Below are 21,057 nucleotides of genomic sequence, written 5' to 3' on the forward strand. Positions count from 1 at the left end.
AGCACTACAAGTGCTTGTGAATGTGCCACCAGAACAAAATGACCAACTAGTGGTGTTGCCACGGCCCTCCAGTGATGTGTTGGGCAGGTGCCAGAAGCATGGTTGGCTAGGCGGCTGCTCCCAGAGAGGCAGTGGCTAGATTTTGGGTCACGTGCAGCATATACGGGAAACATCTCACTGCCCTCATTGACACTGGCTCGTTGGTGTTGCTGCTACATCCAGGCGTGCTCTTTCATGCCGAGAGTGGCACACCTGCCAACTGGAAAGCAATGACCAACCAATTCAAGTGCGTCACCAGTGGCCAAGTCAACGTGAGAGGGAGAAGGCAGCTACCAGTTGTGCTGAGGGGCCTGTGCTGAGTGCATGAGTTATGGCTTGTGGCTATACAGGATGCATGTGTACTTGGCCTGGATTTCCTTGTGGCGGCTGGAGTTGTGCTTAACCTCAGGAGTAAATGCTGAGCCTGAAGGCGAGTAAAGCTGGTTGCAGTGGCTAGCTGCAGAGCTGAGCAGAGAGTCAGGTTCCTTGGCAGTGTGGGGGAAGCCGCCAATGCTGGAGGAGCTGAACAAGCAGGGCCAGCGCCAGTAGATGGATCCTCGAGGGCCGTGGACAGCGCACACAAGCAGCACCTTCACTGGCGTTAAAGGCACAGTGGACAATAACGAAAGTGGAAGGCAGCTGAGGTGTGCCAAGGAGCTCCAACACATTGTACACCAGGCCAGGGGGCACCGCTATGCCCCTGAGAAAGGACTAGGGGTATCCACTGCCAAGGAGTGGGCAGTCCGTATCATGTGTGCTGACTAGGATGGTGGACAGATCAGGACTCTAGCTCCAGAGAGGCTGCGGCACACATCTCAGACACTGGTTGGGCCATGTGGGTCTCTGGGATGTCTGACTCTTGAGGGCTTGGGGTACTGTGTGGCGTCTGCCATGGGCTCTGCGCTGCATGAGGAGCTTAGGGGGAGTGACCATGCAAAGTGGCTCCCGGGAGGTCGTAGTAATTGTTGTTGTAGTTGCTACTAGAGAAGTAGCTGTTGTTTTTTAAATTGTGTCCAAGTAGGGTGGGCTTTGTGTGTGAGTTTGTCAACCCTCCATGCGTGTCGTGTCCTACCCTGTTACCCCCACACCGTTTTTTAGGTCTTTGTATTTTTCAAGTCTTTGTAAAGACTCTCTGCTGAAGTGCCTGTTCAGTAAAGAGCATTTGCCTGTATGCGCAATGTCTTTTTTTGCGTCGACGCTACAGTATTTATTGGATATAGTTTAAATGTGGTATTTATTTATTCAAACAAAAAATTTTGCTAAATCATGGAGATTGTTAAAAGCCACTCGAGTCTAATGCTGCTGCTTGTTTTGCTGAGTGTTTTCCGTGAGGACGCTGAAGGCGCTCTTTTAAAGGCGGGCTTTTATTTTGAAAACAGGTTCGCTGCTGGGTCTCCATGCCCTGTGCTGGTGGGTCAAGTATTTCGTGTCTGTGTCTAGCATGAGAAGAGAGGATATATCAGTCTCTAATTCGGTAAGAAATGTATTTATTTCCATCATATTTTCACTGAGATATTCACTGAGAATTACATGATGTTACGTCATTAAATAAGATATATTCTCACTTTCAGTAGTCATGAATTTAAATCGTTTCGCATTGCTGAATAACCTCGTTGTGACTGGCCGTTACGAGCCTCCTTGGTTTTATTTTGCCGGATGAAGTGAACATGATCCATTTTATTGACTTTTGCCTGGTTCAGTAGTAGTGATAATAGTGAAATAACGTCTGCTTTAGTGTCGTATGTAAAACGTATTACTGAATGCTAGTTTAGGTCAATTTTTGATGAGATGCTAACGAGATTAGCTATCTCCTGTTCAGATTAATGGAGCATAATGCTAACGGTACCGAGAAGCCCACAGCTAACGTTAAATCACAGACCACAGTAAATGTAATTTACAGCGCTGATTTTGTTTGCTTGTGACCGTCACATCTTATCTGGTTGACCTGTTCGTGATTTGAAAAGTGCACTGGCCAGTTAGCTAACCTAATAACTTTGTACGGCCTTGTAGCTAACCTACGTTACATTAAGCTGAAGTTGTGAGCTGCTGGAGCTGCTGCACTTCTGTCATTTTTCTCCTCGGTTACATTTACATTTACATCATTTAGCAGACGCTCTTATCCAGAGCGACTTACAAAAAGTGCTCTGTCTATCCAGAGAAAGTATCTCCGCTACTTACCAAGTTAGAGAGAAAGCCAGTCCTGAGCTCAGATACTGCTAGAATCATAAAGTCATTGACCCCTTGAGAAAAAGGAACAGAGTTAAACACAGAGCAGTGCAATACCATACAATACATACGTGCTGTACAATACATTACAATCAAGTTGGTTCAAACTCTGTCAGGTCAGGAGCTGGAGGACACATTTCTGGACTAAAAGTATACAGATGTAAACATACTGTGGTTATTTTAATAAATTGGAGTTGTTGTTTAATGTTAAAGGGGAGTTACAAGGATTTTTTAAAAAACCTAGATAATTGCGTGGTTGAGATGTAAGCAAAGTCATTCAGAGTGGTTTGATGTGAGAAAGTCAGAATTCTTCACAGTGGTGGTGGTAGGAACCAGACGCCTGAAGAGTTTAATGAAATGACTAGATATTTGTTGCCTCACATCTGACACATTTGCTTTATTATATCTTTTTGAGAAAGGTTTGGCTTAAAATATATTTTAATCCATTTATTTTTATCCATTCATGGCGGAAGGGTACATGCAAGGTGTTGTGAGGCAAAATAGTCCCCAAAGAAAACCTATTTTTCAGATTTATGACTATTTTACCATCAACTTTACATACAAAAACTCAGAAGGCATGTGTAGGTTCATTTGAGGTTTTGGATAGTAAATAAAATGACTATATTTGTGTTTTGCACAAGGCGACACCTGGTTCCTTTCAGCACCGTTGTAAAGAAATAAGTCTAAGTTTCTCTACAATGAACCATTTCACATCAAACCACAATTTTGAAAAATTGGTGGAATTCCCCTTTAAGTCATATGATATACAGGTGGTTGTTTGAGTTTGTGTTGCTGAATAAAGCTGAAGAAACTGGCAAAAGTGCTCAGGAGTTTAAAGGGAAATGTCATGGATTTTTCAAAGTTTCAGTTGTTGAAATGTAAACAAAGTTGTTCAAAATCTAGGCCCAAACTATCATAAAACAGCATCTCAAGCACCAGGCAGTGTTTTCGTAAGCATGTCATGTAGTAGTTTTCATTAGAGGTGACTGTTAGAGGTCTGGTTCCTATCACCGCCACTGTGAACAATTCAGACTTGATAAGTTTCTCTACAGCAGAGCATTTCACATCAAACATCTCTGAATTATATTGTTGTATATTTTAGCTATTTCATTATGCAGAAAAACATTCCCCATTTTACAGCCCTAAATGTAATGAACTGTGGCGAAAGTGTGGTTAAGATGAAAATGAGTGTCTTGTTCTTACTTCTACAGGTTTGGCACGTCAGACTTGCTTGGGGACCGTGAAGGTCAGCTACTGTAAACAGAAAGGTTGAGCTACTAATTGCTGAACCACTCTGGAAAATACAGTTAGTGGTAAAATTGTCAGCTGATGTTTTGAGACTTGCAGGTGAAGAAATGGACCCCAGGGACCGCTCTCCGCTGAAGCACTTTGTAGTGGCCAAAAAGAAGATTAATGATGTTTTTGAGCAGCTGCTTGGCTACGTCCAGGAGGGCTCAGAGTTTGTGAAAGGTGAGATGAAAAGTTTCAAGTGCATGATTTGAGGACAGACATGTATTTTGCATGATTTTTGATTGTTTATCTGCTTCTGCACTGTGGTGTCACCAGAGACATGTCAGAATGATTCATTGGAGCAGATTGCAAAGAAGCCACAGCTGGAGGAGATCGAGGCATACACAGGCAAACTGGCAGTCATCAAAGAGGTGCTGGCTCGCCGGCATATGAAGGTGGCCTTTTTTGGCAGGTGAATTGATCTCTTCTTTCCTGTTCATACATAGCTGTAACAACATCAGACATGATAGTTTCTGATTATAATTTTGCTTTGTGAACTGTTCCCCGATCAGGACAAATTAGTTTTTCATCTGTGCTACCATATATTTTAATTATGTTGGGTTCTAGATAATGCTGAATTTGGATATTTTCCCCTCTCTTAACATGTTCACAGAACTAGCAATGGAAAGAGTACAGTTATTAATGCCATGCTGAGGGACCGAGTGCTGCCCAGCGGCATCGGGCACACAACAAACTGCTTTCTGAGCGTTGAAGGCACTGATGAAGATAAGGCTTATCTGAAGACTGAGGGATCTGAGGAAGAGAAAAGCATCAAGGTAAAATCAATTGTAGTAATTGCAGTGAGGCTATTATGTGATAATTGTTGCAGGCTTAATGTAATTTTGGACCATTTATATTTGTCCGTTGCGAAATACTCACACAAAGTGAATAATAGGCTACTGGCGGTTAATGTAAACAATTGGCCACAGGATATTCCTGTTCATTGATCTGGTTCTATTGTCACTGTTACAGCTGAGACTGTTATAGCCTGTGGTCTATGGCCTATGGCCTTCTGGACCAATTTTAGAAAGTTGAACATCAGTGTCTGCTGTCCTGTTGAATCTTTTCTGACAGCTGCATGTGTTCACTGGTTATAATGAAGAAAACTAGTAACGTTACACCACATTGTAAAATCGATTGTGATTCCCACAGACAGTCAATCAGCTGGCCCATGCACTGCATATGGACGAGAGCCTTGATGCTGGCTGTCTGGTCAAAGTTTTCTGGCCCAAGACAAAATGTGCCCTTCTTAGGGATGACCTGGTTCTCATGGACAGGTATGAACCAAGCTGAGTGTGATTTTGTGTGCATGAGTGTCTGTTTTGCATAGGTCACTTTATAACATATTTTATTACTCTACCTGCGTGCTGTTATTCATGCTCTCAGTTAGTGCCAGTCTGAATGGCTGTATGTGGACGAAAGGGTCAAAAAAAACTCAAATAATGAAGATGAACCCAGTCTGGCTCCCTGGTTCATGTGTAGGACATAACATATGAGTCATTTTGTACCAGGTGTAGCGCACTGTAGAAGCATAGCTTATGTTAAAAGATATGCTTTTGTAAGTGTTTTGTGGGCATCATCAGTTCCTATAGATCACTGTACAACTGCATATATCATAAAGACCGATTTCATCCAGAGAAGCTGAAAACATAAATTAGTTCATAGTAACCAGTAGCTGATTTGATGTCAGCTCATTATGTAATTATCTTTTTTTATTTATTTATTGTTTCATTTTTGCCTATAGTTCTTTATAATGAATTGTGCACCTAAACGTTTTAGTGTGGCTGTTTTGTTGGTGCTTTTTGTCTAATTTGATTTGTGTGTTACGTGTTGGTAATAATGTAGTGCCCTCAATAATAGTAATCCCAGATAAATAAAAACGCATCCCAAAATGCTTGACAAAGATATGAAATGTACTACAAAGTTATAGTGAAAGTGTTTTCTGCTGAACATCTTTAAAATTTTTAGTCAGGTGTAAGGTTAAGTCTTTAAGTATTGTGAAGTTGTTTTTTATGTTATTTGTCATATCACCCATCTTTAGTGATCTCGTGTCAAATAGTGAGCTAATTCAGAGTCTGGCAAGGACTGCTTTGGGCATCGTGACATTAATCCTCTTTTGCACCATTTTCAGTCCTGGGACGGACGTCACAACCCAGCTGGACAGCTGGATCGACAAGTTTTGTCTGGACGCTGATGTGTTTGTGCTGGTGGCCAACTCTGAATCTACACTAATGAACACGGTGAGGGGCTGTAATCTGCCTATGTGCATCAGCACGTACTGCTGACATCTCTGAATTATTATGTACAGTACTGTTAGATCATGTTTGTCTAAGCTTTTTACCTTATAACAGTTTATAAGAAAGAAAAAAAGTTGTCAGCTACGAAGAAAATATATTTCAGAAACAGATTTGCATGTTCTGCCAGAAGATGGTCACTAGAAATGTCAGTATTTACAAAAAATAAGGTTTGTAATTATAATAGTTCATGGACCTATGGTGACCTAAAAGTCACAGGTTTGGTTGTATGTATAGTGTGTCAATAAGGACTCCAGACTCAGTGGTGTGTATTATGTGTGTAGGGAAAGGGGAAGGTATGTGTTTCCACTCAGTGGTGTAAGGGGGAGGGACACATTACTGTGCTTGCTGATTGGTTGTGCAAGACTGGAGAGCACATGAGCACACACTCAGCTCTGTTTAGAGTCAGCTCTGTTTAGCTGAAGTATGTGTGGCATGCTTAGGCCACTGAAACAGAATGTTGTATCTCCTTCTCTATCTCTCTTTCTCTCTCTCTCTCTCTCTATCTCTCTCTATCTCTCTCTCTCTCTCTCTCTCTCTCTCTCTCTCTCTCTCGGGAACATGTGTATGTTTGAGAGTGTATTTATATTCTTGTTGTTGGCCACAACAAGGGAGTAGTTCAGGTTTGCTGTATATTTAGTTTTGAGCCGTTACGAATGTTTAATTAAAAACAATTAAACAATTAAAATACATTCTATGTATGTAACTATGAATAGACTTAGTGATTAATTCGCAGTGTGCACATTTTTCTTAACATTGCTCAAATTTTGGCATTAAAAATGACTTAAAAAGTGTCCAATTGAATTTTCTCATATTTGTCGATACCCTGATAATGCATATTTTAAATTCTCTTACACCCTCATGATGCATATTTTAAGCCTTCCTGTTTAGTGTTTTGGAATCTTCTGTAAGACAGAGTATGTTATTGTTCTGTTAAGTCTATTTTAATTGTGTGAATTAAAGAAATAACTCTGAGTACTCAGTTGTCAAAATAATTCATAGAATAATTACTAGCTGACTTATTGTTACTGATTACTAATAATTGATATTTACAGCCCTTATTGAGTAGTATAAGCATAGGACTTCAGTCAGATTGCAGTAGAGTTTTAAGCAGATTTGTCCTTGTCAAGTTGCTCTGTCTCTAAAGGGTGGAAAGACTGGATGTGGAAAGTAAGAAGTAAGAATGACCATGCAGAAGTTTGTTCAGACCGAAAACAAGCAGAACTGCCATTGTCCCTTCTGTTATGTCTCATCCAGTGGGTTAATGCAAATCAACAGTGCATAGTAATTCTCGTATTATTCTTATTATTTCTATTATTGTAATTGATGGGTCAGTCCACATTCCAGCAGGCTGAAGGGCATCCATGCTAATACACTCTAAGATGGTCAGTTGAGTGAACCCAGCAGTCCATGTTGTACACATGTGATAAATATTGTTCGGTTCTTGGTTGATTTTACACTTTCAGTCAGATCTTTCTGTGTATGTGTTATCTGGCAGGAGCTGCTCTGTCTTATGGTTGAATGCTCTTTCAGTTTGTGCTGAAGTTTTGACCTTCAGCCACTTCTGCTCAGATAAGAGCAGGCGCAGGTGTCTCTCCCTCACGTTGTCTGTTTTATGTAGTTTTTTTTTTTTGGCGTATGTATGTATGTGTTCACCTTAGCTGATGTCATGATATGTAAAATCAATCAGTGATCCATCTCTTTGTATGTTATGTATAGAGTACAGTGTAGACTTCACTTCAGTTGAACTTTCTGATATTTGTCGATACCCTGATAATGCATATTTTAAATTCTCCTACACCTGCTGATGCATATTTTAAGGCTTCCTACTTAGTGTTTTGGAATCTTTGTAAGACATAGTATGTTATTGTTCCATTAAGTCTATTTTTATTGTGTGAATTAAAAAAAAAAGCTCTGAATACTCAATTAATTGTCAAAGTAATTAGTAGAATACTTCATTAGTTTAAGCAGATGTATCATTGTCAGAAGGTGGAAAAACTGGAAGTGGAAATCAGCTTGTAAGAATGACCATGCAGAAGTTTGTTCAGACTGAAAACAAAAGCAAAACATCCTATGCTTCTTCTGTTATGTCTCATGCTGTGCCTGGAATGACTGAAACTTATAATGACTGAGTCTTGTGGATTAATGCAAATCAACAGTGCATATTAATTCTGTTATTATTCCTGTTATTAAGTTTTGTAAATGAGAGGTCATTCCACGAGCCAGCAGGCTGAAGGGCATTCATCCTAATACACTCTAAGCTGGTCAGTTGGGTGAACCCAAGAATTCATTTGTACACACGAGATAAATATTGTTCGGTTCTTGTTTGGTTTTACGCTTTCAGTCAGATCTTTCTTTGTGTTGTCTGGCAGGAGCTGCTCTGTCTAATGGTTGAATGCTCTTTCAGTTTGTTCTGTAGTTTTGACCTTCAGCCACTTCTGCTCAGATAAGAGCAGGCACAGGTGTCTCTCCCTCACGTTGTCTGTTTATGTAGTTTTGTTGGCTGTTGGGCAGTGAGGCTTTGTTGTCATCGTACTGTCTCTGCCAAGCTTAACCTTTCTGACCTTCTCTTCTTTTTTCCCCTTTAAAGGAGAAGCATTTCTTCCACAAAGTAAACGAACGCCTTTCAAAGCCCAATATTTTCATCCTGAACAATCGCTGGGATGCATCCGCCTCCGAACCCGAATACATGGAGGACGTGAGTGCCTGTCATGCATTTTGATGTTTCATTAGCCGCTCTTTTGTGTCCTGTAGGTGGAGCTACTTAGCAGCGCTTGTATGCACTCATCAAAATAATTTTCTCTGTGACTGATAAGGTTCTAGCACCACTCTCACAACCCCCAAGGGTCCCGTACAGTGGCTGACAAGACCCTATACACAGTACAATTAAAATCACGTTGCAAACTCATAAACACAAAGAATAAAACACTTATCAAAATGACTACACCTGAACTGCAGTTCTCAAACGCACTGCAAATGCAGAAAACACTTTCAACAACATGACTATATTGGAGCTGCATTACAGACGCACTGCAAATAAAGAAAACGCAGGCAGATTCAGAAACGCTGCAAGGCCATTCACGACACAATGGAAGTGAGCCACAACACAATGGAAATGTTTCTGACTCAAAGGGTATAGAATATCTGTGATGGAAAATCACTGACAGAAGTAGATAAGACCATGGACACTCACATCCCAAGTTCATGGTTAACCTGGCTGGCTAGTTTGCTATCTGACATAGCTTTACTGAGGTAATTCTCTGGTGTTACTAGTTAAACGTGTACAGTTACCCTCCACAGCTAATTCCCGTTATGATACAGTGACAGTAATAATCTGCTCAAATAAAAGTTAACTTACTTTTGCCGGTGAATGTTTGTGCTGCATAGAATTTAAAAGTCTGAATGGCTCCGTCCTCTTTGAGTGTCCTCTGGAAACATCTCTGTTGTGTTGTGACTGGCTTATTAGTGTTTCTGAAGTTGCGTGTGTTTTCTGTGTTTGCAGCGTGTTTGTAGCGCTGGTGTCGTTGTTTTGATGAAAGAGTTTTTTGAGTTTGCGGAGTGTCCATGATTTGGCAGCGCGTTTGTAAAATGCAGTGGCCGTGTTGTCATTTTTTGTGCATTTGCTCGTTTTTTTTTTTATTTGCAGTTTGTTGAGTCTTCTCAGCCACCTTTTTAGTCCCGGCCCCCAGGTTAAGAACTCCTGCTGTAATGCATTACAGTAGTCTAGATGTGAATTATGCCTATTACTAGCAGCCACAATTACGATGCTGATTTTAAGCCCTGCCCACCACATCAGGTGCGGAAGCAGCACATGGACCGCTGTGTGAACTTCCTGGTGGAGGAGTTGAAGGTGGTGGACAAAGAGCAGGCGCCCAACCACATCTTCTTTGTGTCTGCCAAAGAAGTGCTGAACTCCAGGATGCAGCGGGCGCAGGGTATGCCAGAGACTGGTAAGCAAGAGGTCACCGCAGGGTTCACCAGGCACTGGCCGTCCCACTGCCAGCATGCCACAGAGAGCACACGCTGACTCACTCACACGCTTCCCAAGCTTAGAAACAGCCACAAAGCACCTGTGTCACATTTGGCATGTTTCTCTGCCTGCCAATGCAGGAGCTTTGCTAATAACAGGCCTCTGTTGGAAATGCATTGTGATGTGTTGAAGTAATCAAGCCTGGCATTATTGCCTTGTGCACCCTGAACTGACCCAAGTCAGGCATGGCTGTGTTTTATTTTCATATCTCTCTTGTTCTGAAGCTATGCTGCTTGTTTTCAGGAGGAGCTTTAGCAGAAGGCTTCCAGGACCGACTGAAGGAGTTCCAGAGTTTTGAGAGAACATTTGAGGCAAGTGCAAGAGACTACCGGAGTGGTCTTTTAATCGAGGAGTGTTTGTGGGGCTGAAGTGCTTCATGAGTTGAAGTGAATGTATTAGAACAGGGAAACAAGGCTGTAGCTAGCAGTAAGCGCTTAGAACTGGAGCTGAAAATGTCTGATTTAAAGAATCATTGAACTCTAGAAGAAACTAAATGACAGGAGACTTCCAACTGATATGTCTGTGCTAGCTAGCTCTTTTTTAGAAGAGCTGAAGCTGGTGAAATTTTTGTGTACCCTGTCAATCAGTTTTTTATCCCTAACATCCTTGGCTACATAATAAAACTTACAAAAATAATATTATTTGAAACAGGGGTGGGAGATTTGGCAAAAATATATAACGATATTTGAAGACACCTTTTCAGTGCACCATATGCATCACTTAGTTTTTCTGAGGTTTGATAAGTTGTTACAGAAAACAAGCCCCAGCATTTACTACTATCAAAAACTATAAATGCAGTCAATTTTATTTAACACTTCAACTACTATGCTACAGTAAATCTAGTTAAACTGGTCTAATTCTGCAGTCTTTGTGATGAAACATGCAGTTTTCTGTGTACTGGCAATATCCACGATATGAACAAAAGGCATACGGTGAGGTACTTTATCATTGTAACAGTAGAAGGGTTTTTGCCAGCGTTCTGTAAAGCTACACTGTATTGAAAAAAAGTATTTTCAAAGTGCTAATAGTCAATTACTCTTTTAAAAAACGGTAAATGCATGTAAATAAACCGTACATATGCTATATTTTAACATTGCGGTTTTTAAATTCAGTTGTTAGTTAATATAACAGAATTGGCAGTTAGTATTCTCCTCCAAGCCTGTTGAGCTGTCCAATGACGTTGCCTTAGTGATAGTTAAATCCTTGTGTCTCAGAGGAAGCACATGCTAGTCATCACCCCACCAGCTTGGGTGCATCATGTGACTGGGGGAGACCTAGAAAGAGGGTGGCAATTGGCCATGATTAAATTAGGGAAGAAAAACTACATTTAAAAAATCCTAAAAAAAAGGAGAAATGTTTTTTTCTACAAAGTAGAAAAAATAAATTCACCCTCAAAATCCACCTTTGAAGCTAGACATTTAGCAGAAACTACAGGAGATGTTTAAACAAAGATTATCATTGGCTATTTAGATAATCCAAAGAGAAGTTAATGACCTGCCTGAATCCTGAGGTTAAAATACGGTAATAAAGTGATGAGATCACCATCTGCAGAGCTTTCTTAAGCCTTAGGATTATACATTATCAGGTACTGGTGATTCTTAAACATGTCCTGTTTACGCTACAGCACATGTTTACAGTATAACCTGTTTACATTTTCTGAGCTGCCCCAGCTTTCAGGACACTGATAATTTGCGTACTCTAGTTTTAAGCCATTTCGCTGTGTCATTCAGCTAAAATGTATTGCAGTATGTGTGTTTTTTGCTAGTCCAGGGTTGAGGAACTCTGGTCCTGGTGGGTCAGAGCACACTAGTAAGATATTCATCGCTTTTTATCCAGGAACAGCTTTTATGGTGCAGTGCATTTGAGAAATTGACCCGCTGGATATACACTGAGGCCCTTTTGGGTCTCTTTCATGAAACATAGCCTAATCGCTCTCCCAGTCTTCCCCCCCACCAAACCAGATCCAAACAAGCCAGCACCCTCAGCAAGCCGTTCAGTGTGCACTTTACCGTCAATCTGTGTGTTCATTGCTGAAGTCTAGATTTGCTAAGGCGAGGGCACGTGTCTCCTGAGTTCACGTTTACAGTTCTGTTTCACCTTTTTCCTTCAGTGCTTTATACCTTTTGTGTTTATGTTGCTCTAGATTGTATGATTTTTGAGGTTTTATGTTGTTCCTCATTGGTGATATTCAGAAGTACAGTATGTTTCAGTTTTGAAATTATTTATTATTGATTATTGAGATCAGTGATCGTTCAGTGAAACATCTAATTTACTCATTTTTCCTCTTTATTCCTAAGTGTAGTCTTGACTGACTGACTGACTGACTGACTGACTGACATGTTTGGTGTCTGATGTCTTTGTTTTGCATTTTGCTTCATTTGTTTTATTGAGTTATTTTAACAGTTTGACACAATTTGAGGCATGTGTTTAATAATTTAAGGATGCAGTTTGACTAATTTGTGGGTATTAACTTTCATTAGATGTTGGCTACAGGGAAAATCTATAGAAGCGTACTTCATACACCAAACATGTCTTGGTTGATTGACTACATTTGGGGTAAAAAATGAGATTTTATCACTGAACTATTGCTTTAAAACATCCCGATAGCCCATGTCATGTTTATTTCTCTTTTGACTTGATTTGAATGTTTTGCTTTTGTATTTGATTTGCTCACGTATGTTACTGTGAGATGAGGTCTGGGGCTGCTGTGATGATACAGACTTGCTGCTGGCCTTCCTCATCCTCCTCTCCCTCAGTTCTGTTTGAGTTGCAGTAGCAGGCTGGTATCTTCACTTCTTTGAGTGCCTCTCATCTCAGTAACGTGTGTGTGGCCTCGCAGGAGTGTATCTCGCAGTCAGCAGTGAAAACAAAGTTTGAGCAGCACACAATCAGGGCAAAGCAGATTACTGAGAGTGTCAAAGACATCATGGATCAAATCCACATCGCTGCTGCTGAAAAGAGGTGGGTTCACTCTCCAGGTTTGTTTTCTCTGGGTTTTATTAATGCGTAGGGCTGTCATGATACCAGAAATTACTAAGCGTGTTATTTAGAAATGGGACATCGATATCGACTGGAAAAAGAATCAATCTCATCCAATCCTGTAACAAATCTATCCTGAAATAGCCTGCTTTTAGATGATCATTTTATTTAAAGTGCTTCAATGAAAGCAGATAATTTTAAGGTTTTTAGAGGAAAAATTAATAGTATTGGCTGTTAATATATTTTATTATGTTTCCATATGCAATGCTGGAGATGGTAAAATAGTGGTCAATCTAAATTAAAAAAAAAGATTGAATACTATTTTACCTGCATGTACCTCTCTGCTAAGAATTTATTATATATATATTTTTAAATATGTTTTAGGACAACCTAAACACAATGTATTCATGACCATTTCATGTGATAACATTCTATGATGAAGCTCTTTAAGACATTAAACACTTCAGACATCTGGTTCCTATCACCACCACAGTGAAAAATTCAGACTCGGCAAGTTTCTCCAGAACGGAGCATCTCATATCAAACCACTCTTAATGATTAATCTTAATGATTTAATTATGCAGAAAAAATATTTATATATTAGATCAAATGAGTAATTACATCATTGTCATAGTTTTGATCAACTGTTCCGAAGGAAGGAGTAAAGGTGAGATGCAGTAAAGCTTAACAAAATGATTTAAACTTTGTTGATTGTTTTAAGTTCACGTATGTTACTGTTAGATATGTTGCCCATCTGAGTGAAATTACTATACACCTGTAGGCACAGTGCAGCATCAGCTTAGTGTTAGCCTGTTGAAATAAAGAACTGATAGTATCAAAGGTTACAGTATTGCATTGTTTACCGCATCACCTCACTGTTCTCTTGTGTGTGTCCATTGTCAGGGTGGCCTCTCTGGAGGAGAGAGAGTATCTGATGGACCGATTGGAGTTTGTTCGCAATCAGCTCAACCTACTCATTGAGGACATCAAGAAGAAAATTAAGATTGTTACAGAGCAGGTGGAGGAACAGGTACATGACTTTTTGCCTGGTTTACCTGCACAAACAGCAGAATACAGCTTTGGAGGAACTTGACTTAGATCAGTGAGAGGTCAACTTGAATATTGTGATATGGAAGATCTGATAAATTATAATGAAAATAGTGTGTCTTTTACTGTTGTGCAAAAAACCTACAAAATAAAAATAATGACATTAGGGATATAAATGTCAAAACTCAGTCTCAACACAATGTAATATACAGCTGCTGTGTTCTAAAGATGTAGAAAAATAAAAATCGACAAATGAGAGATTTTTTTTTATTTATTTATGTATTTATTTTTGGACAGCGACAGCAATATATAGCCTTACAATAATTAATAATTGTGTGTAACAAATATCTTTATGAGGGTGTGTGTTTGTTGTGACAGTAGCTGCTTCACACATTTAACACACAGTACTGGGAGCGAGAAAACATCATGTATCAAGTCATTTTTAATGGTTTAGTAGTTCAGGATAGAGTATTTTTGAGCTGTATTTTTGTATTTCTGTATTTGTAAATGACTAAATAGCAGAGTGGTTAAGTAACTCACTCTGCACACAAGAGAATAAGCTTCATAGACTTTGGATCCACTGTCGCAGTGCTTACTCATATAATGCCATGTACTTTGTTTGTGTATGTGTTTATACAAGGTGTCTAATGCCATGGCAGAGGAGATCTGTCGACTCTCTGTGCTCATAGATGAGTTTCATACAGACTTCCACCCGTCTCCCCATGTGCTGAAAATGTACAAATCAGTGAGTTGATCTGCTTTCACATGCTTCTAGAAGAACAGGCTTTAAACTTGTGCATTGCATGTTTTGTATTGGTTTTCAGGTTTCATAATGTGATGTGTTTATGAGCTCTTTGTGGTTTTGGCAGCTAATTGCGGCGAATGACTCAACAGAAATAAATGTTTGATTTGATTCTTGAGAATGAATTGCTGAATGTTAGAAATGATACCTCTTTCTCAGGAACTGCTCAATCACGTGGAGAAAGGCATGGGGAAGAATCTGGCCTTCCGCTGCTCTGACGCGGTCAATGCTTCTGTGCAGTCCTCTCAGAAAGATATGATCGGTGTGTACCTGTGCTCATCCAATCGAAAGTCTGGTTAAAAATCTACAGTGAACTGATTTAGCAAGAAGCTGCACTGTGAACGACTGTGGTCACATGACTTTCATTTGTGTAACTAAGTGTGTTATGTTTGCTTTTATGCCTGCATGTTATCAGAGTGCTGCTATAGGCCAACAAATAAGGTCAACATTCTTTAATGATCTTGTCTTGTCCTCTGTCATAACAGAGTGTTTGCAGCCTCTGCTGCCCCCTGCTGTTCAAAGCCAGATCCACATGCTGATCCCCTACAGGAAGTTTGACCTCAGCTATGACCTGAACTGTGCCACACTCTGTGCTGATTTCCAAGAGAACATAGAGTTTCAGTTCTCTTTGGGCTGGACCGCCCTGGTCAGCCGCTTCCTCGGACCAACTAATGCCAAGCGGGCCCTGATGCTGATAGACCAGAACCTGCAGGTAAACTTGCATGGAAGAAATTCCTTTTAGTCTTTTTTCTTTCCAGAGCCAAACTCATATATTTGTGATGTCATTTGTTTCTCTCAGCTCTCAGCCACCACACCAACAGGTGGAGCTGTGGCCCAGGCTGCACCCCCCAGAGCCCCAGTCACTCAGGGCCAGTCCCAGGCTGTGATGACCCAAGAGGAACTCATGATGTCCATGGCTACCAACCTCGCCTCACTCACCTCACGCACCTCCATGAGTGTGGTTATCGTCGGAGGAGTGGTGGGTAGCTATGTTTACATTACAGGGCTGAAGTTGCACAATGTGATTATCTTTTTTGTGCCTAATTGTGACACCGGATCAGATTTTTTTCAGAGCTGTGTTAAAACCAAATTATAATCATATTTGAACACTTTAATGATCTCTTGTGCAAGGGCTTCAATAGAAAAAAATAAAAATAAAATAAGCTAGATTTCTTAATCAGTAGGTTTTGGAAGCCAGAGTTACACAAGTTGTGATTAAATTAGACATGGAAACATGTAAAATACAACTTATTTTAGTGATAAACACAAACTTGTGCAACAGTTACTAGGAAATGTTGTCGCCACGTAAAACATTTTTTATGCCTTTTAATTTGATCAGTTTCAGTTTGTGCAGAAAATATTTGGATAAATGAGTCAATTCAGGCTGGTCATGTACATGATGCATTATTACGTATTATGATGGTCATAAAATAGGAGACCCTTTTGCAGAGCAGTTTTTTAAATTTTATGTTCCTTATTTATCCGCTTTGTTCATGGCATCTTGGGGCCTTGCTTATGGCAGCGTGCATAGAACATGTTCTAAATCTGTGTGCAAGAACCACCAGCACACTGAAAACTGGTATATATCAAATGGCCCACCTTAAAATATATTGAGTAAAGTAATAAATCTTTACAAGTGCTAACGTCACTTGCGTACGTTTTAGTTTCTAATACCAGGAAATCATTGATCGGGTCATCAGCACGTTAAACCAGGTCTTAGATAAAATGCCACTAGAATGTTTTGTAGCTGTCTGTACTGATGACCAGTTATCACTTGTGGATCATAAAGTAGATTTCAGTTTATATCCGGCATACACCTGTTCATGTGCCACTCATAAAGTCTCGTAAAAGAGGAGTGATTTGAATCGTTCTTAACTCTCTGTAGGTTTTGAAAGTCCTCAAACAGCTGAATGGAGCAGAGTGGGTAGCAGACCATTTAGTGAAGGCTGAAGTCTCACTTTACGGTCACCCTCCCTGCGAACAGCACTGGGACTGACAGTTATGATACAACATGCTGCCAAACATGTTCCAAATACATCTGAATTTAAAAAATTCATCACGGTTTTTCGCATTTCATATTTATCGATAAACCAACTTCTCCGCCTTGTCCATGTGTAAAAGCTTCTTTTTCTGTATTTAGGTATTTTTCTTATAATGTCTAGTTTTTCCATCCAGGCATTTTTATGCACATTTTCAAAAGAGTGGTGCCCAGTCCTGCTCCTGGCGATCTACCACCCTACACAGTTTAGCTCCAACCCAAGTTTAGCATACCTGATCCAGGTAATGAAGGCCTTCAGGTGCATCTGGAGGACCTTCAGGTGCATAGGGGTGTTGGATCTGAATTCCCCAGGTGGGTAGATGTCCAGGGCCAGTACTGGGCTCCACTGGTCTGCATCATCAGAGTACATTTTTAGATCCATGTTTGACATAATTTTACTGCACCTTTATTATATGCCTACATTAGCTGTCATCTGTCACCAGTTTGCACCTCATCTGTACACTGTGAATTGTAGAATTGGATAGAAGTTAATTGAAGATGTTTGTGAGATTTGGACTGATGAAAGATATTGATTGTTTTCATCAGAAGTATTAATGTACTTAATGTACTAATGTGGTGTTTCAGGCACAGTATTTATTTGATTTGTTGTTACCGCATAAAGTACATATTTAGGTTAAACTGATAACTTTTTTTTGTTTTTTTCTTTCAGTGTATGAGCACAGCAGTCACCAGTTATGCTGAAATAGCTCATAATTATTGGGAGTTTGTGTATCTCAAAATCTGTTTACTCGCGATTGCAATTTTTACCACTAGGGTAGAAGTTCTAAATCTGCACATGGGAAGAAAATAATAAATGATGGTGTATGGGTCAAAGCGTGCATATGCACAGTTCATGTATGGTTGATAAATGCAACCTCAGAACTTTACAGTGGAATGTCACTGTGTCACTTTCTGGGTGCTTCAGATTGTTTTGAAAGAACAGTTACTTTCTTTTCTGTAAATGTGGTTTCTGTCTGGTCGTTTATGAAAAAGTTCCCTTTTTGTGTCATTTTAAGGGAAGAAAATATAACAAAGTCCAACCAAAACAAGCTGACATGGTGTAAAATGTTCTTTACGCAGGAAGCTTTATTAAACTTTATTAATGTTTACTTAAATCTCATAACGTAATATGTTTAAAATTTCATGATATAAAATTGTATAAATGTGGCCCAGTCCTAATGTCAAGGCATATGGAGTAAAATGGAGCAATAAGCTTTTTAATGTGACTCAAGTCAGACATGCAACATGCTTTTTTTTTTTTCTTTCTTTTTTTGTTGAATACAGCCGTAAAAGTCAAAAGTTTGAGCACCTCGGCCAAATGGTATTTTGCTTAAATGTGTTTTCTGCAGAGGATATCAACTAATTTGACGGGGTGTGTTCAAACATTTCCATACGACTGTACATATAGTGTTACCTTTAAATATTATTGTGATTTAATTTTTTTTTTTTTTCAGCTCAAGACACCAGTGTTCAAATTACCACCTTGTATTTCTATACCTGTAACAGGTGTGGAGGACGATAGGCTGGAGAGTCATCGCTCTGTCTATGAGCCTTTACGGCCTGCTGTACCTGTATGAGAGGCTCACCTGGACCACCAAGGCCAAGGAGAGAGCTCTGAAGAAGCAGTTTGTGGATTATGCCACTGAGAAGCTCCAGATGATAGTCAGTTTCACCAGCTCTAACTGCAGCCACCAGGTCCAGCAGTAAGTGACCTTCAGCCTGTACTTCCACAGCAGCAGCATGGAACAGCTCTTATACAGCTGTAGGGTTTGAAGTAGAGGATGTGTTGAAATCCTGAACGGGCCAGTTGGGATTAATAGAGTGTAATGAAAGCATTGGGGTCTTTGGGGGAATTATGCTTAACCTAAAATAATTAGGCTGCTATAGCATAGCGCTGGATGGGCATTTAACCCATCTCTGCTATTTGAATAACTGCATTATAAATGAATTCTATTTAAATATCCAAACTGGAAACATATTTCATACTATTATGAATAAAAAACTTGAACCTTCATTTATTGCTTGCAGCTGGCATAAGAGGTGATTCGTACATGAGAGTTCGGTGGATTAGGTGAATACTCTTGTGTGGTTTAGGTGTATATGATTTAACACACTACCTTCTAGGCCAGGGTCAGACATGATCTTGTAACGAGAATAACAAGTTATCCCCAGATATGTAAACTTTTGGTGCTGGGGTGTCTGTGTCCATCCTCATCCTGAAGATTCCTGCTCTGCGGTAAAAGGAATGTTTTGGTTGGTTTAGTTTGGTTCAGTCAGTTTAGTTTTGACTTTTTATCTGTGCCTGCAGGGAAATAGCCAGCACCTTCGCCAGGCTGTGCCAACAGGTGGACATCACCCAGCGAGAGCTGGAGAGTGAAATTAGCTGCCTAACCACGAAGATCCAAGAGCTGGAGAAGGTCCAGACCAGCTCCAAAGCCCTCAGGTCAGCACACACACTTTGCAGCTGCTGCTTGTACTTAGAGTTTAAGCAGCAATCAGAACATTTTAAGAAATGACCTGAAATTAACTGCAACCAAGTTACTGGTAGTTTTTAGACCTTAGAAAGTTTGTGGGTGCATTACTTGAACATTACTTTTTCAGTACTGAGCCGTTACCTGCTCTTATTTTCACTGAAATTTGATGTATATGCAGTGCCAAACGTATGTGGACACCCATTCTAATTATTGAGTTCAGGTGTTTTTCAGCCACGCCTATTGCCAACAGTGTATAAAGTCTAACACATGGCCACGCACTCTTCATAGACAAACACTAGCAATAGAACAGGTCGTTCTAAAGACATCATTGACTTTAAACATGGCACTGTCATTGGATGCCAACTGGCCAACTGTGAGTGCTATTATTGTGAAATTGAAGCAACTAGGAGCGATAACAGCTCAGCCATTAAGCGTCAGAACACGCAAACTCACAGAGTGAGGCTGCTGAGCACTGATGCGTGTAGTGTGTAGAAACCACCTGTCCTCTGTGGCGTCGTTCACTACAGAGTTCCAAACTGCTTCTGGAAGGAGGTGGAGGAGGGATAATGGTCTGGGGCTGTTTTTCAGGGTTTGGGCTCCTTAGTTTCAGTGAAGGATAATGTTAATGCTACAGCATACAAAGACAATTAAATGCTTCCAGCTTTGTGGCAACAGTTTGGGGAAGGGCCTGGGGGAGGTCCATAAAGACATAGTTTAATGAGTTTGGTGTGGTGGAACTCCAGTGGCTGGCACAGATCTCTGACCTCAACCCCACTTAACACCTTTGGGATGAGTTGGAATGCTGATTGCAGGCCAGATGGTTTTCGAATGTGATGTCCAAGAAGTTCATATAGGTCAAATGGGCCACATACTTTTTTGCAACATAGTGTATCAGAAAGCAGAAAATAGAACATAATCAACAATAATGTTCACCTGTCCACCCAAATAAATGGTCATTTTGCTTTCACAGTTGGGCGTCAAACTGTAAAATAAGTTAGTAAGCGGGAGATAATCTAATTTTTGTTCTTCCAGGCACAAAGCCACGGAGCTGGAGAAGCAGCTGGAGAACTTCACCAGTCAGTATCTCCAGCCACAGAACTGAGCTGTGATTCCGGTCACACTGGCAGCGCCACCGACCTCAGGAGTGGATTTACGTTGATTACAGCATGGATTGTGAAACTAATAAGCCCACTTTGGCCTGTCCAACAGGTGGACAGCTGTGTCTGCACTTTAACCAGGGTTAGCATTGCAAAAAGGTCATTATACAGTTAAACTGTCAAAGGTTGGTTTCAGAAACAGTTTAGTTGTGGTTTACTGTATTTAAGCTGAATTTATCCTGCAGTGAGATCCGAGTACACTACTGTATAAACTGTGAGATCGGCACATGAAGAAAACACTGTCCATGGCTGCAGAGCGGAAAAGGCGTAGCCTTTCTCGCTGTACAGTCGACTACATGGCAGTTCATGACACACTGTAAAGAAATTCTTACAGAGCGAAACCAGATTACTTCTAATCATATCTGTCTGACTTGAAACAGAGCCTTTTTCCAAGCCTTTCTTTTCTACAAAAGAAAAACTTCAACCAAGTTCAAAACGTAAAAACCAGCCTGAGGAAACTATGTATTTTGTAGATAGCCTTTTGATCACAATGCCTGTTTTTCTATATGTTCCTCAGAAACCTTTCTATGACTCTAACCCATTGTGAACACTTTCTTTATGGACTCTCTCCTTTGTAAAAACAAAAAAAAAGTGTAAATGTTCACCTTGAATAACTGTCTGGAAAAAGCTTATTGCAGCAGAGAATACAAATAAAATATTACCATGTTTTTGATGATTGTT

General features: G+C 40.2%; 1 protein-coding gene across 2 annotated transcripts; it reads left to right on the plus strand.

The window, feature by feature from the left end:
- Positions 1-1,399: 1,399 nt before the first annotated feature.
- On the plus strand, positions 1,400-21,049 carry mfn1b (mitofusin 1b). 2 transcript variants are annotated; one of them, XM_036586203.1, is made up of 18 exons: positions 1,400-1,513; positions 3,477-3,735; positions 3,832-3,967; positions 4,169-4,331; positions 4,708-4,832; positions 5,687-5,795; positions 8,440-8,547; positions 9,646-9,799; positions 10,123-10,190; positions 12,719-12,840; positions 13,762-13,888; positions 14,546-14,650; positions 14,867-14,969; positions 15,193-15,419; positions 15,507-15,686; positions 18,252-18,448; positions 19,054-19,188; positions 20,252-21,049. In XM_036586203.1, the coding sequence occupies exons 2-18, from the start codon at positions 3,621-3,623 to the stop codon at positions 20,319-20,321; spliced, it is 2,244 nt and encodes a 747-aa protein (XP_036442096.1). In that variant the 5' UTR covers positions 1,400-1,513; positions 3,477-3,620; the 3' UTR covers positions 20,322-21,049. The 2 variants fall into 2 exon arrangements, with proteins under 2 accessions (XP_036442096.1, XP_036442097.1); XM_036586204.1 differs by having other exon boundaries at positions 9,646-9,784.
- The last annotated feature ends 8 nt before the right edge of the window (positions 21,050-21,057 follow it).

The sequence above is a fragment of the Colossoma macropomum genome, unplaced genomic scaffold (assembly GCF_904425465.1).
Source record: "Colossoma macropomum unplaced genomic scaffold, Colossoma_macropomum, whole genome shotgun sequence".
Classification (NCBI taxonomy): domain Eukaryota; kingdom Metazoa; phylum Chordata; class Actinopteri; order Characiformes; family Serrasalmidae; genus Colossoma; species Colossoma macropomum.